Source organism: Caloenas nicobarica, chromosome Z (genome assembly GCF_036013445.1).
Source record: "Caloenas nicobarica isolate bCalNic1 chromosome Z, bCalNic1.hap1, whole genome shotgun sequence".
NCBI lineage: Eukaryota > Metazoa > Chordata > Aves > Columbiformes > Columbidae > Caloenas > Caloenas nicobarica.
Window position 1 is genome coordinate 101,166,840 of NC_088284.1, and position 16,629 is coordinate 101,183,468.

General features: G+C 43.6%; 1 protein-coding gene across 1 annotated transcript in view; it reads right to left on the reverse strand.

Moving 5' to 3' along the window:
• Positions 1-16,629, reverse strand: part of TRABD2B (TraB domain containing 2B) — a 277,943-nt gene that overhangs the window by 109,438 nt on the left and 151,876 nt on the right. The window contains exons 3-4 of the mRNA XM_065656878.1: positions 16,424-16,570; positions 1,081-1,255 (exon numbers count right to left, since the gene is read on the reverse strand). Coding sequence (XP_065512950.1) covers positions 1,081-1,255; positions 16,424-16,570 — 322 coding nt within the window. The remainder of the gene's footprint in view (positions 1-1,080; positions 1,256-16,423; positions 16,571-16,629) is intronic.

A 16,629-nucleotide genomic window follows, 5' to 3' on the forward strand; every position in this document is an offset into this window, starting at 1 on the left:
TGGGTTAGACAAGCTCGTTTTTATGAATCCCTGTCCAGTTACAAACCACCGTGATATATTTTCCTACTGTAAAAATAGTTAAGCAAAATTCCTTGGACAGAGATATCAGGCAAGCCTGAGATTAAATAAGCTTGGGAAAATTCAGTCTGGATGCACTCAAGAAATGCATACATCAAAATGCATGCTAAACCATGCAGTCTTTAATCAAAATTCCCACTGAAGTGAGCAGCAAAAGGCAAGTTGTTGCCAAAGTTCATAGCAAGAGCCATGAGATGAGAAGGAAAGTTCTGTCAAAAATGAGAAATTGTCACAGAGAGGGAGCACCAGGAACAGGAGGAGCCGATCGCCTCTCAGCACAACAATCTCGGGCTTCCTTGAAGTTGGAGGAGCTCGAAGAGCCACTTAAGACAGTGCTCAGGATTCTGCTGAACTACAGCCCGAACAGTTATTTTTTATAATCATATCACACAGAAATGTGCATTCCATTAGAAAGGAAAAAAAAAATGGGAAAGAAAGGACAGTAGCACGTACTATTGTAGACTCACAGAAGTACTACAGACATCTCTGTTCTGCAGATTTCACAAAGGGAATTTATACAGAGAGATGCATTAGATCTTTACTCAATGATTTAAAATGCTGGTATTTAGTGACATGCATAACTCATGCGCTTGTGCAAGGTCCAGGAACAGCCAGTCTGCACAGACAGCACCTGGAGCAACCCCAAAAGGTCTGAAACCCCAAGCCACACATGTGCCCATGCCACAGCAAGGTTTGTATTCCCACAGTCACTGCCTTTAGCACCGGGGCTTGCAAATTCAAAGGCGCTTGAACCATCTCCTACACCTGCAGCCACAAACACAACTATGGTGCAAAAATAACGCAAGAAGCCAGACCCAGACTCATCTGCTACACCAACTCACTACATCTCAGAAGCAGGTGTAGACAAACAAAAGCTTTTCTGCTTCAAAAGTAAGTTCTTTAAGAAATCTTCCTGCAGGACCAGAGGCAAAATCCCAAAGCATTCAGACACTTCACTTCCAACCACAATAACCAAATAAAACAGAGAAATTAACATTGTACCTGCTCCAAAGGCAAAGAAGAAGCTCTTGTCTGTGTTCTCCCTTAAAAGCGCCATCACTCTCTTCCCCATCCTCTCGTTCCTCTTGTAGATAAGCTCCTGTCTGAAGTAGCTGTCTATCTCCTGAGCTGTTACCTGCTCGTGCGGTGGGAGTGTTGTGTTGATGAAGTTAGGGACCTGAAATGGAGAGAAAGAAACTGTAGGTCAGGTGACAGTGGTTAAGTAAGTCCCAAAACACAGGTTGTTTTAATCTACTCTTATTTAAACCAGCTGAGCATCATTAGCACACACACAAACACCCAAACCATAACACTAGAGTTTGCTGGGATCTCTACAATGAAAAAAACCCAAACAACCAATGCCCCAACACCAGCTAACACAGTTGGTTAGTGGTTTTGGTTTGGTTTTGGTTTTTTTGTTGCTGTTTTTTTTTTTAAAGTGAAACTAGTATTATACTAAATGAAAATTAAGTTCATTTTGACTTTTCTCTGTTCCTTCAAGAGAATGTAGTTTTAGGTGCTACATTTTGGGTGAGTTACTAAAACCCTTATTCTTTGCATGTTCAACACAGTTCATTGGCTATTTAGTACCAGAACAAGTCCTGTAATCTATTCTCAGCCAAGGTCACCGTGAACTTGAGTAAGGACTGCAAGATCTGGCTTGTATATTCACTTTTTTAATAACCCAAACAGTTAAGGACTATTCTAGTCAGGGCAGCAGAACCAGCAATGAGCCAAGACTTAAGCTATAAAGGACAGACAAGTCAGAAGTCTCTGATTATTAGGCCAGGCAGCTTGTTTTGACATGGTGAGGGTCCAAGATCTACCATGAGAGTTTGGGAGCCTATGGGACCTGCTGTGGGAAGTGCTGAAGGTGGGCAGTGTTTGACAACTGCTAAAAGGACCCGGGTACCTTCCGGTGATTTTCTGTGTCTCACCACTGGAAAGCAGCTTAAGCTGCAAAACCCAGATTCAGATTTCTGAGTCCCTGGGTACATGTAAAGCTGCCAGGATTTCCAGCGTTAATCTGAGCCAGTGGTAACGATATTGCATACACAGCCCATCAGGGGAACATCCCTCACTCACTGTGCTGAAATACTTGATGCAAGGACTCTGTTACTTTGGTTAATTCTTTCTCTGGTTTTCTACTAAACCCAATTCCTGTATTCATTTTCTAATACTTGCCTTTAGTCCCTCCCACTTGGCCACATATTTTATGACAATAATTTTTGTCTCTTCCCACCCCCTTCACATATATTGCCTCTCCAAAAGCTTTCAGCAAGTCTTAGGGAGAGAAATAATTTCCATCTTCCCAGTAGCTCTCTTTAAAGCTTTTTCATTGCAGCCTCAGCTACAGCTCTCCTAATGTGCTGGGGACAGAGGAGCAGAGATTTCTCACCATGCATTATGCAGGACAAGTCTTGGCCTTGCTCTGGATTCCAACCAAAGGCTGTACCCAGCTGGGTGAGACAGAAATGGACAGAACATCTCCAGAGCTATGGAATTCCTTGTCACTGGAGTTAATCCTGCTGCCAGCAGCGACCTGCCCCAGCCTGTTGGTCCATGTGGACCAGGTAGACCTTTGATTTTCCAGACATCACAACTTCCCAACCTGTTTTGCCAAACCACCATACTTCTCACAGACACGTCCCTCCTTAAGGGTTCAATTGCATTTCCTCGAGTCATTCCTTCCCCAGGCTTTCCGCCATGGCTTGGCTTTGCCAGCAGATCTTGTGAACTCCTCAGAGCATGCAAGTATTTTGCATCTTGTTCTCAGCTTAGCCCTTTGCCAGCACTCAACAAATAATAAGTCCCATTAAGACAGACCTGTTGGAGACACCACTTTCCTGTTAATACACAAGGAAGCTGCCTCAGTGTCTGGGAAGAATGTGCATTTGTCTCAAAGGGACGCAGAAGCACCCTGACAGTGTCGGAGGGGCAAAATGCTCCTGGCTTTGGCAGCAAAGGATGTAGTGGCTTTGATTCCTGGTGAAAGGCAGGGAGAGATTTTTATGGTAGGAATAAAGTCTGAGGAATGAGTAGCCATTGCAATAACCTCTGCAACACAAAGCTGTAAATCAGTTGGTCCATGCAGATACCACAAACCTTTGTATCTCCTCTGTACTGAGGTTCTGTGTTTCACGGGTTGATGCAGCTGAGTCGGGGGAGCCTTCAGAGACCAGAATGGAAGGTGAAATTTTTTGGGAATATCCGAAGTCTCTTATTCCTCCGCTTTTGGCTGAAGGGAAGTGAAGGCTGGGAACTGACAAGACCTGGTCTTGAATCACCTGTGATGCTTTGGGGAAAGCACAGTACAGCATTGTCTGTGAGGGCAACCTGCTCTTACAGAAAGCAGGAGCAGCAATGCTGGGGGCTGAACAGCTTTGTGGATCCTACTCCAACCAGCTTTGATGCTGGAGGTCTAGACAGCTCAGGGACAGAAGTTGTGTTCAGACCTTGAGCAAGATGATCTTTGCCAAGAAGGCATGCTCCTTCCTTCTGCTTGTGCAACTCCATCACATGCAACCCTGTGTCCACAGTCAACCCAGTTTGTTCCCCCTCCTAAAATACAGGCCAAAAAATAGAGCAATACACTCGCTTTTATTTTTTTTCCCCTTTCTCTCTTTCTTTTCTTTCTTTCTTTCTTTCTTTCTCTTTCTCTCTCTCTCTTTTCTGTGGGAAAGAGTTTGCCAATGGCAGAGAGATAAATCTAAAACCAGGGACTGGGTTTTGTCAGCATTTCTCATGCTTGTCCAAAGAACAAGACAAAGGAAAGCATCACCTTGAGAGACACATCATCAGCTACAGGTCCTGCTGCACCTTGTGCATTCCTGTATTTCTAATGACTGCTCCATCACTGGCAAAAATAAAACATGCCTGTCTGTTTCTGTGTGTGTGTGTGGCAGAGGACGGAAGATAAATGATTGAAGTAAGTATGCCTGTACACAGTAGTGCAACCACACTCTGAGTTACAACACTGGCCCCATTAATCACCTCCGCTCCTCCCCGTATCACAGCTCCTTTCCACAGTCGGTGACATACACCATGCCTGGCTTCAAGGAGGCAGCTGCTCCTGATGATTTAAGAAACCCTTTGGATTCCTAACGACCAGACAGGGATCAGGAAGTCAAGAAACAGTCACAAGCAATTAGAAAGCTGTTAACTGCAACCAGGATTTAAGGGTTTTTTTTTCTAAAAAAACCCCTGTTGTTTTAAAAGGATGAGCTACAGAATGCACCAGAGGGATGCACCTTCCCTCTTCCACTTCATCAAATATTTTTTGCTTCCATTCAACGTAAAAATGAATTTTAACATTTTAATGATAGGTACTTGGTGTTTTGAACTGAGAGTGAATGGATGAAACATTTGCTGAGCCAATGGGTGAGGACCGACCACCTAATAATTGCTGAATACTGCTACTAGAATTTAAATATATAGTGGGGTGGATGATGTGACTGTTGAAAAATTGTAACTTCTAATTTTGCTGTTCATCTAGGAGAGAAGCAGCCAGATCATCAGAAGAACACTGTGCTCCCCATCACCTGGGACGTGCTCACTTTGTAGCAGACACGTGAGAAAAGAGAAATAGATTCTTTCTGTACAGTGAGCCATGCAGTTTTCTGAGAATCCAACCAACTCATATATATACATATATAAATACACACACGCTACATATTTCCCATGGAAACTCAATAATATATTTCATTCAGGGGTGTTCAAAAGAAAGAATATTTTGTTTGACTGAATCAGCTAGAACTCATTCTTTTTCCTATTCCTATTTACTTTGGGTTACAGCTCTCCTATGGACAGTATAGCTGGACCCCAAACTCAGTCATTAGGTACACCCTGCATTTCTTAGTTGAGCTTTTGAGGTTAAAGGAAGAGAATATGAGTCCCAGTCTTGCAGAAATTTCTTCCCCTCCACACTGCCTGTGTAATTTTGAGTCAGTATCCCTGATGGAATATATGTGTGGGTAAAGCTCTGCACACACATCCAAGCTTACAGTGCTGTGGGATGTGGGCCATAATTCTTCACCTTTGAAGTCAGTGGGAGTTTTAGGGAAGAAGAAAGAAGGAGGATTGTGGAGTGGTTATGACACTACCCCAAAAAAATGGTTCTGTTCCCATGGGCGATACAAATCTCTTGCATGATCACAAGCTTGTCATTTGGGTTTAGACCTTCAAAGGGAACTCAGCACTTAACCTCCACTAAGTATCTTTGAAGCATTTGGCTTTATTCCTCCTGTCTCTCAAAAGTCCATCTGTAAAATGGGGACAGCAAGACTTTCCGATTTGAGAACAGATGTTAGACACAAGGCGCTGGCTGAATCTAGCTGCTGAGGGACCCAAAGGAAGACCCGAAGTCCAAGACAATGCTCAGCGGTAACCTCTCTTCCCACAAATACTTTGAGGAAGGAGGTTGGGATTCTGCTTCCATCATTAGCATAAGAGCTAACAATACACTTTAGCTTAGAAAAACACATCAGCCATATCTCAAGGTCTGTGCTATGCTGCTAGCTTTGTCTACATAGACAGAGAGAACAAAATGCAAAAAAAAATAGATAAAAGCAAAATATATTGGTGCAAAGTCTTTTATCACATTTAGGGCTTACTGCCAAACTTCAGCTGAAAATTCATAAACACTGGACTACATTTAAGTACATTTTCTTATTTACTGTTTTTTAATATTTGGACAAATTTTCTGGGCAGAGGCACATTGCCAAAGTTGTGAAGATCTATCTGCAAATAATTTTATTGGACACATATAAGCAACATCAACTTTGGTTAGCATTTTTTTTCCTGCTTTGGATCTATTTGCTACAGTGGAACTGTTCTAGATTCAGTCCAGCATCAAATCACAATCAGATGTGGAAGAACAATGTTATCATTTCTGCACCTATACACCACATTTCCCAATCCTCTAATACCCTTTTTTAGCCTCGTTTTGTTCCAGTGGTGCTAGCCTATTTCTGAAATGTGCATTCAAATTGTAAGATTATGTCAATGAAAAACTAATACTATCAAGATCAGAATAAAGGGGCATGTGGCAAAGCTTTCTTGCCTGTGTGCAAGCAGATGTGGTCTTCATCCATAAGTCTATTTATAGGTGGAGAAGAGGAAGCTGAGACAGGGAAATGGGAAGCCAACCCCTGCCACGGAAAATACAGTGAATCTAAAAACCTTTCCTGCCATTATGTTCCTTTGTCTTGGTCAACCCTCTTGTCTTCTCAGACTCCTGTCTCCCCCCATCAGATAACTAATGGCTTTCCGGCCTCACCTCCTGTGCAACGTTCGAACTGCAGTCTGCCACAGGTCCAGCATCATCACTAGTCCTTGCAGGGGAATCTCTTAACGACACCTTATGTTTCCCTCTCTCCCCAGGGTGCCCACAGGCTAAACAGAGAAAACAGGAGGAGGCACACCCAGGGATGTCTATGGCAAGGCTCATGTCTATGACCATCGACTTCCTGAGTTCCAGTCCAACATCTACATAAAAAACCATCCATCTTCTGGCAGAAAAGCTAAGCCTTCATTCTGCTAATCCTTATCTCCAGTTGCTAGCAGGGAGTTGTTCCCAGACCATGCTGACTGCATTTATTCTTTTTAAAGCATGATAAAGGTTGGATTTTCTTTATTAGTCTTCTAGTTTATGAGCTTTATGTGGGCAGAGGCCAGAAGACAAGTGAGGGATCATGCTTTGAAGGATTTTGCCTGTACCACACAGGTCAGGAACTTTTATACGGTCGACAGTACTATACAAGATAAGGATCTCAAGAGCTGACAGCACGGCTCATGAGGGCTGCCAGGGAGCCAAAGCAGCATCCTGAAACCTGCCGCCGCCTCCGACAAATTCAACAGCCCTAAATTCACACCAGCCCTTCTTGGGTCAGAGGGTGACATCTGAGCTGGAGTTATCATTCGTTTATGAAGGGAGGATACCCTCCTGTTAACCAGCCTTGACAGGGCATTGTGGATTTTACTGCTGTGCTGCAAAATATACTGCCCTGGACTTGGAAAACACCTGTCTCCCTCTGATTTATGGGCCCTTCTGGCATCTGGGAGAGCAATATCCACTTTCTGCAGGCTCTGATATGGAGGATTCAAACAGCGCAAAGTGAACGGGCTGCGAGACCAAGTGTCTCCTGGTGGAGGAGGAGGTGGCTGCTGAAGAGACAAATGCTGCTGCCAAGTCAGCTGGTTTTCCTCCAGTGCTCCTGAGTTTCCACCCTGATGGAGACCTTCATTGGCCAACGAGGAGGTATCTGCACAATCTGATTTAGCCCAAAGTTGGCAGCTGCCAAGAAGACGAGCTTCCAGCTTGTTATGGAAAAGGGAAACCAGGAAGGATTTCTGCCAAATGGTGTCAAGAATGCTGTGATTAACCCTTTATTGCTTTCAGCACCAACATTTAAAATAATATATTAGAAGCCTGAGTGGACTGTAAAAGGAGTCTTTGATCTTCACAGTAAGTCAGTTCCAACACTCCTTTCCTTTTCCCAGAGCAAACATCTATCCAAGATGGGACTCTAGAATACATTACAGGTACATCCAGCACATTTTGGAGGTTGTGGTCAGGATAGGTACTTCAATTTCGTGGATTTTTGGCTGCTAATATGGTTTATTAGAAGCATATCCTGACACCAAACTCTGCTACAGACTCAGACTGATTTGAAGTCACCGAAAGGTTAAACTTAACCCCAGTCAGTGCTCATCCAGTTTTGTTCCTATCCCTTTGCGGAAAGGAGAGCAGTTCCCCAGGGACAACTCTTGCTGCAGCTGGAAGCTTCCAAGTTTTGAGTGCACATCAAAAAACCAGCCACACTTCTCCCACCCACACTCACCCACCAGCCACGCTGCCAGGCCACAGCCAACCCCACCACGGAGCCTTTTGGGAAGAGCTGGTGGGGTTTGGACCAACTCAGCATTTCCACAGCAGGAATGGATTTTCCACCACGTCCCTCGGCTTAGCAGGAGTCTGTAGTGTCCCAAACCTCCAAAAGCAGGGAACATCCCTGAAAAACTGCAAGGCAAAGGGACAGCCAGCTCTCCCTCGTTGGAAAGTATGGTCGTGCGAACCAGGCGCCTAATGGAGGGGGGCTTAGTGAACCCTGAACTATTTTCTGGCTCTGATTCACTGCAACTGGGATATGTTGCTGCAGTTCCCAGCGTTTCTGCACCACTCAGGCATGTGTAATCTTCTCTGAGCTAAAGGCTGAGGACTCCTTTCGCCGGGCTGCACTGCACTGATAAGGTCCCTGTTCCCATCCCGCAGGGGATGTTCAGGCTTCTGGGGCAGCGGCTGAGGTCGGGGTGTCTCACAGCCCCACACCAGCGAGAACAGCTCTGCTCTTTTCCAGCACGTTCTTTCCTTCATCTGCTGCCTCAGAGGACAGAGGCACAAGGCCAGGAGCCCCAGCAGCTTGTACCCTTTTCCCTGGAACAGCAATGGCAGGATGAGGAGGAAGAGTCTCCTCTCACAAACCCAATATTGCAGGGCACCAGAAACCCACAAAAAATATCTGGATGAGGCTGGAGGGGGAAACAAAAGGGGGGGGGGGCAAAAATGCTTTTTGCTTGAAGGGAATTGAGAGAGGAAAGAAAATCCAAGAGAACAAGGAAAGCCAGTGTAAGAGCAAGAACATTTCTTGGTACCGGCTCTGGGGAGCCACTTCTGGCTGTGAGTGAATCCTTGCCCACACACACCACTGCTCAGGGTCCATATACGTTGCAGGTACATTGCAGTTCACGCCAGCAAGCTTTCTGTAATTGGCCTACCTGATGTAAAGCTAGTTTGGGTACTGCTCAGCATGGCATGGCAGCTTGAGTGTGAAAACAGAGGTCTTTGAAATTGAAGTTCAAGTTAGCTAGCTCAGCTCTGTGAGCAACTGGAGCATCTGAAGTTATAAATAGAGGAAAACTACAAGTATAGGAGGAGATGGAAAGTGAGGAAGGTAAGCCGAAAGCTCGAGAAGTCTCTATGGATAGTGTATGATGCTTTTAAAAAACACCTCTGCAGGTGACACAAAAGCTGTAGGAATCATTGCTGGCTTGAGTGTAAACTTGCCTGCAGGCAAGGTGGGCTCAGCCCGCGGAGCACTCGCACGCCCATGTCCCTGCAGCATCACCCCCCACCGCATCTGCACGGAGACCCCTCCTGTGAGCCCCCAAACCACCCTGACATCGCTGTCCTCCCAGGTGGCACCCGGCCAGACGACAACAGTGTGCCCTGCCTGGTTTTACCTTCTCCTCCCATACATTTGGGCAGAAGGAAAATGTGTTTTAAAAAAAAAATAAAGGGGGGAAAAAAAAATATGCAGAAAGGGCACAGGGATGGGTCGTGCATCTCACAAACAGCTTGGAGGATGATACTTTTATCCCTGTTAAAAAAAAAAAAAAAAGGCTTTCAACAAATCCCTGAGAAGTCATGTATGTTTTCTATTTGTGTTTCTACACCAGTTAAACAGTTGCTTTCCAAGCACTTAGGGGGGAAAAAAAAAATAAAAAGCAAGCAACCCCAACCCCTCCTCCAAGGCCTCCCTCCCCACCCCAACCCTGTCCCTGCTCCCCTTGGTAGCGATGCCAAAATATGCAGCCGGCCTCTCTATCTGAATGTTTTGATTAAAGAAGTCTTAACAAAACACAGCCAGAACAATGATCCCAGTCCCACTTCTGCAAGCTTCACCCAACTATGCAGTGTATATTTAGGACTAGATTACAGGGACCTGTTCATTAATTGAATAAGGATGACAAGCCTGCAGTGTATGCAAATAAAGGTTTGGGTTTCAGTGGGGAGGGTGAATCTTAACTACCTAATGATACTCCTGCCCCATTTAAAGCCCCTGTAACATTGCGATTTTTTGAGGCTGGCTTTCATGAGCTTGCAAACATATGGAAAAGTTCAAGTTTTTCTATTTCCCTTCCAAATGCTTTGTTTCCTTTGACAAACAATATTATTTTTTTTTTCTGTTCTGACACTAAAACCATCACCTATTATATTGCCATGACACCCAAGTAAAGATACTGATCAAAGGGCAAAGCGGGGCAATAAAGTGAAAAACTGGGGCCAGAAGGTTTGGTTTTGGGGTTGGTTTATTAAAGTATTGCAATTCTTTTTCCAAAGGTATTTTTCATTTTGCTTTCTGTTACACAGTGGGAGAACAGCTGGTCAGTAGTGGGTACAAACTCGGGTTTGGTTGTTTTGAATATACATTGCACAGGGCTCTTCAGTGAGTTTCTTCCCACCCCTGTTTAGTAAGACACTACAGAAAGCCTGAATGTTTACGTGAAGTTTGCAATGTGATTTTAACTCAAGGCAAGTGTGATCTGAAAGGCATGGTTTGCAAAATATCACACAACTTAGCAAGGAGCAAAGAGCAGGCTAGAAGGGAATCTGGTAATAACACAAGAGCAGCTGGACTGGACACGATACCTCCGGAGCTGACACCACAGGGATGTCCTGTGCGGTAGGACAGCCCTGTCCGTCTGTCCAGCCCTACCAAGACTCCAGGCTACTCCCAGTCCAACCAGCCCAGGCCATGCTGGCATCTGGCACAAATTAGATGACTACTTTTAAACTAGCTTTAATTATTTTGTAAGGTGGGATAGTTTGAAAGGTCTAGTATAGGAGGTAAAGATGCAGAACATCTCCAAGAAAGCATTTTGAAATGGAACAGGGACTAATTAGGAGAAAAGGAGGGAATAATTCAGATTAAATCAATGAAGTAGAGGCAAATCAAGTTATCCTTGAAATGCATCTAAGCTGGTGGAAATGTGCAAGTCTTGACTCTAGGTTTATCAGCAATCATCACTCCCAGAGGAGAGAAGCTCCAAGTCTGAAGTCGCCATCAGAGAGCACAACCAATTTACACTGGAGAACCTTATCTGTGGTGTTCACATGGTGTACAATAATAGTGCCAGACCAAGAAATGTTGTGTCAAGCAGTACCGAAGAACACGGTCTTCTCGGATAATGGCTGATACTAAACCTGCCAAGTCAGCCAAGACAACCAAATTGCCCTCTTGTCTCTTTCCCCCCCCCGGTCTTAATGAGGTGACAAATACATCTTCTGGATAAAACACAAAGGGAGAAAAAGCATTTTATACATTCAGTCCACAAGATATTGTTTAAAAAAACAGCAAGTCTTTCTCAATTCTCTTGAACAAGTCTCTCCAAGAAACACTTCATAAAGCAGCTCTTTAAAAAGAAGGGATAGTAAATATGCTTTACAGCAAACATAGAGCAATGCATAGAAAACAGCATGCTACTACCTTGAACTCCAAATGTTTTTCCCAATCACTCTTTCATACTCTTTTATAGTTTATTCCCTTACTAATAAATACAGGTAGTCAACAATCCTTAAATGTTTTTAATGTAAATCAGCCCTTTTCTGTAGGTGAATATGTTCCTTTTCTAATAACACAGCAGTCTTTCAAAGGAAAGATCTTTGCCTTTAAATGTCTTGTTCCAATTTTTCTCCAACTTTCTCTCCCATTGCTTTCTCCATGGAAATTGGAAAGAGGAAGGAAGGAACTTCCAACGTAAGACAACTCTAAACGCAAACACATAATTAGAATTTTCAAGCAAGACCCTATTTTCAAAACCTGTAGCATAAAAATTATCTGGGCATGTTCCAGATTATCAATAAAGAAAATAATCTCTGCGGTGTTTTCCCCAGCACTGTCATCAACAAATAGACTTAACTCTCACAATCTGGATCTGTAACCAATTTTCTGAAATACGTAAGCCAAAATGTAATATTGCTCCAATCTTGAATCCTGTTCTGACATAATACAAAAATTAGACTCAGAAAGTTTTGGCTGCGCTTCTGTTTTTTTGTTGAGGGTTTTTTTTTTTTTTTTTTTTTACTTCCAAATGCTCACAATATACCAAGACGCAAAGTTGTAACTCAGGTGCAAGTGGAAAGTACGTATGATCCCACCACCGCAGGTTGGGAAGGTAACATCTCTCCAGCAGCACCTTGTGCCACAGCCCAAAGAGAGGAGGTGGGAGACTTACTCTTGGGGCACAAGCAGCTCTGAGCACACACATCACTGAACACCAGGCAGCACTGGGACTGCCATCAATGTCATTTTAACAAACACTCCTGGATGTGTGGCTGACCCTTTGCCTGGACCCAGAACGAGGAGCTCATGGGACCGGCTCCGTTAGCGCCTGGGACAACCTTGCACTCGGTTCACTGGAAAGCCGATAATAATTTTCCCTGGAAGGACGAGAGGCTGTGCCAGTTCGCCTGCACTTTGTTACAGCTGAAAAATGATAAGATGCTTCCAAAGCGTTGTGTTACAATAGCTGTGCCTTCAGCTTATGGATTTATCTCCCTTTGCCCTAGATAAAACTCCATTCCTTGGACAAATTAGGTCTGCTTGTCATTCAACACTCTACCTAATGGTCTCAGCTGTGTGTTTCTGCAGTTATTGAAGCTGGAGCATTCCACAGATAGTTTTCATTGATTTGAGAAGTGAGCCAGAAACCCAGTTGTATTTTATCCAGAATGAGAACGGGGCAAGTTAATGATGTAATTAGAATTATCAGGACCCTTAAATCTCAAACAACAGGTTTAAATGCAGGATGATAACATTTTTAAAGGAGTATAAAACACAACCTGGTGACTTATGAACACCAAGTGCATTGTGAAGTGATGCACTAAAACCTTTTCTTCTTTAGTTTAGGGAGGCTGACTATTGACATGGTGTTTGCATATAGGTATCTACTGTCATGTTACCAGGACCATCATATGCTTTTCAGAAGGCAATACCCACTGCCCAACCACTGTGTTTCAGCATGAATCCATTGGATTTTGAACTGCAGAGGCAACTCAAGGTAAGGTTGACATCATTCTAGTAAGTTATACTATAGATGCTGGAGGGGCTCAAGAAACTCATCCATAAAACCTCAAGCCAACAGTATTAGTATTTCCACTTCTGGTCCTTCTTTCTGCTCCAGGATGAATTTTGCTCTAAAGGCATCTCAGCATCTTGCAGATGGATACTGAAGATGCTCTGTCTCCCAAGACTCATGCTAGAGGAATTTAGGAAGTTACCGCACCTGAATATATACTCCCCACCACCACCAGCTCTGTCTCAGCTACCTCTCAGTTCATTACAATGACCTAAACCAATGGCTCTGAACTGAGGCAACTGATGGACAGGTTCTGCAGCTCCCGCTAACCTCCAAGGGACAAGCAGGCACTAGTAACCTTTTAAACACGCCCCCAAAAGTATCCTCGAAGAGCGAGGGTCACAGCTTTCTGCATGTCTCCATGCCCCTGCGGGATGGAGCTGAATTCTTGGCCTCCATCATTCACGTAGGTGTTAAATCTTACAACTCCATTCCTGATCATTTGCTCCTTCTTATGTGATATTTCAAAATCACATTAATGGTTCTAGCTGCAAGGACTTACCAGACCTCTGAAGTCCTATGACAGCAGTTGGACATCATGGAAGAGTCAGCATACCTAAAAAGAGTGTGACACTCTTGTCTCCCAAGATTGGCATAGGTACCCATCCTGAAGTTTAGGTGATGATACATCTCACTTGATACATTTATAGTTTTTCTGCACTTGTAGGCCTATCATTTGTTGTCACCTGACGAGACCTGCAATTCACTCCCAGCCCATGATAAATTCCTGTGCCTACATTTAATGTCTCAAGAAAAAGATCCCATGGGGGATGCTTCCTGTGTAATATTTAAGCCAGGCTAATCTAATTGGGTAACCAAATGGCAAAGACTCTCTATGGCAGAGTCTATCATCCTTGCAAAAAAAATACATAGAATAAACCCTGGAATTGCTACAACTGGCAAAAGTTGACTTGAATAGGGAGTTTTTTTTAGGTTTTAATTTTCTATTTTGTTCTACTTGCAATTAAAAATAAATGGTATGAAGCTGGTTTATAGAAACACTACGAAACAAAAAACCTCTTTACCCAAATTAAAAACAACAAACTGTGAGAGGAAAATACTTCACAACATTTAGAGTTCTGCAGGGACTAGTATACATACAGGGATTTTAATTTTCCATGGCCTCTAAGTGTTATAAACTCTATCAACTGTGTGCACTCTGGGACCATGACTAACACCAGTGCTTGAACTCTGACTGGTTGTTGGCTTCTTTCTTCTTTCTTTAACACTGTTTTTAAACTCACATTTGATCCAAGAATTTGCAGGGATAAAGAAGTTTTTACAGCAATCTGTTCCTCTCAAGTCTAACCCACAGGTCTGTTACAGGATGTTGTGTCAACAAATCACAGATGTCTGAGAGTCAATGCAACCAGTGTGAATGGCCACGACTTGTCTTGGGGACAAAGGCGTTATTGCTGGAGAAACTACCCTGATAGAGATTAAAAGATGACTTGAGACATTCAGATGCCAGGACTGTCTTGATGATTTTACTACTAGTAGTCCTTTCTTTGCATCTATGCCAAATACACCCCCACACCTTGCAAGAGTTATTTCTACATAATCATTATGACTTTATCTCGTGTGCTGTGCCTTGACGTTGTAGGAATAGTTACAACCACTGACTTCTCCAGGATCCTCTAAAATCATGAGCTCCCTACCTTCTCCAACTCACACACCCTGTCCTTAGAGATATAATCCTACCTGAGTTGCTTTCTCCCTTTTCAGTGCAAGGCTGCCCAGAATGAACAGTTCTGGCAGCTTTGGTACTACACAGACTTCTGTTTCAGCACTGCCACATTAACCGCCCTGTTATGTCCTGCTTAGTCACACTAAAACAATGCTTCACTGTCTAGGACTGAATTAACTGGGACAGCAAAAGGGTTTTATTCCATTCATCGCCATCTGCCACTCTTTCTACTACTTGACAATGTTAACCAGATTGGGAAAAAGAGGAGACATGACCATTTGTCGAGAATTTAAGGACCTCTGTTTGTCCAAACTGATGTCTTTCTGCTCCTGTCAAGGGACAGGCTAGTTCTGTGATGGGTGACATGGAAGAGCAGCTGCAGCTTCTGCTGGGTGTCTTCAACATTTCTACCTGGAACTTCTCAGAGGGGCACAGAAGACCTCTGGGAAAACACCCATGTCGTGGAGTGTGGCTGGGAGACTCTGTCACCTTACAGCCAGGTTGGGGCCATCCTCATGTTCCCAGCTGCATTGCTGTGTGATCTACTCCAGGTGAACCTGCTTTAGCAGGTGGGTTGGACGAGATGATCTCCAGAGGTCTCTTCCAACCCCAACCATTCTGTGATTCTGTGAAACAAATGACCCACAGAGCACTGTACAACTCAAGATAGTGATGGCAAGATAAGACATCTCAGAGACCTCTGCCTCAATCACCAGACTGAGCTTACCCTCTCTCTCAGTTCTCTCTTGAAGTCACATATCCTTGATTTGCGCTTGCTAATGGTAAACGCGTATCATGATTCAATAGACTTTCACTGGCAAAGCATATATAACATTGTGGCTGCCAAAGTTTACACAGGTCCCCTCCAAGTAAGTCACTGCACCTGAGACAGGAACCTGGGAACATTTATCAAAAAAGGAGAGGTAGGAGATGACATCCAAAAACCAAGTTTCCATAGAATTAACAGGAAAGGAGAAAGAGGAACCTACGTATTAAATGAGAATCTCAGAGTTTGCCATGAACTATCAAACTGGTCTGGAAAGCAGATTTCTGCTCCATTGAGAGTTTTAATAGCATTGGATAACTAAGATAAACAGAGACTGAAGGGCTGCCTGAGACACATACAAAAATTATTGAATTATGACATGTTTGAGAAGTTATTTACTTTATAGAGTATTTACATAAGGTTCACTTCCTCTTCATATATAAGCTCAAATATTACAAAGATGTTTTTCCCCTCTTAATGAGGGGACTACATTCAACAGCCCCTGTCCTGCCCCCACCCCCCCGCCCAAAAAAAAAAAAAAAAAAAAAAATCCATAATTAACTATTTTTCGGGTACATTCCTAGGAAAGTTTTCCAGGCAGTCCCTTCCCCAGAGCTCCAAAAATACCAAGGAAACCTCACTCTCTCACCAGGCAAATGAGATACGTGTGGGAAGAAAACACAGGGCATCAAAAAGAAGAGGGGAAAGAGGAGATGGAGTATAAAGTGATGACTCTGAGACTGAAGCCTTACTTATTGCTGTGCTATAGGCACCTGATAAACTTTATGCCAGGTTCTTAATCTCTCTGTACCTCAACCCACCTCAATTTTAATGAATACAGATTATTATATCCAGTGTAGAAATTTTAGATTAGGGTTTTGGTAGGAGACGGTTCCTGGCTCTGTAGGGGACATCACTATTAAAGCAGCAGATTTTTCTCAATTAGTTGGCCCATCTGCAACACTTTTGCTTACCTGAGAAGTGTCATGGTTGAATATGACAGCATTCAGGTCTCCACAGTTATAATGCTTGATGAGATCTTCAGTGGTGTACGGGGCCTGCAAGCTCCCTGCTCGGAGGCTTTCATGTTGGAGCAGAGTTTGGTTTAGAGCAAACAGCACCTGTAGAAACACAGACAGGTAGAACACGGAGGAGTTAAAGACATTAGGGATCAAAGACT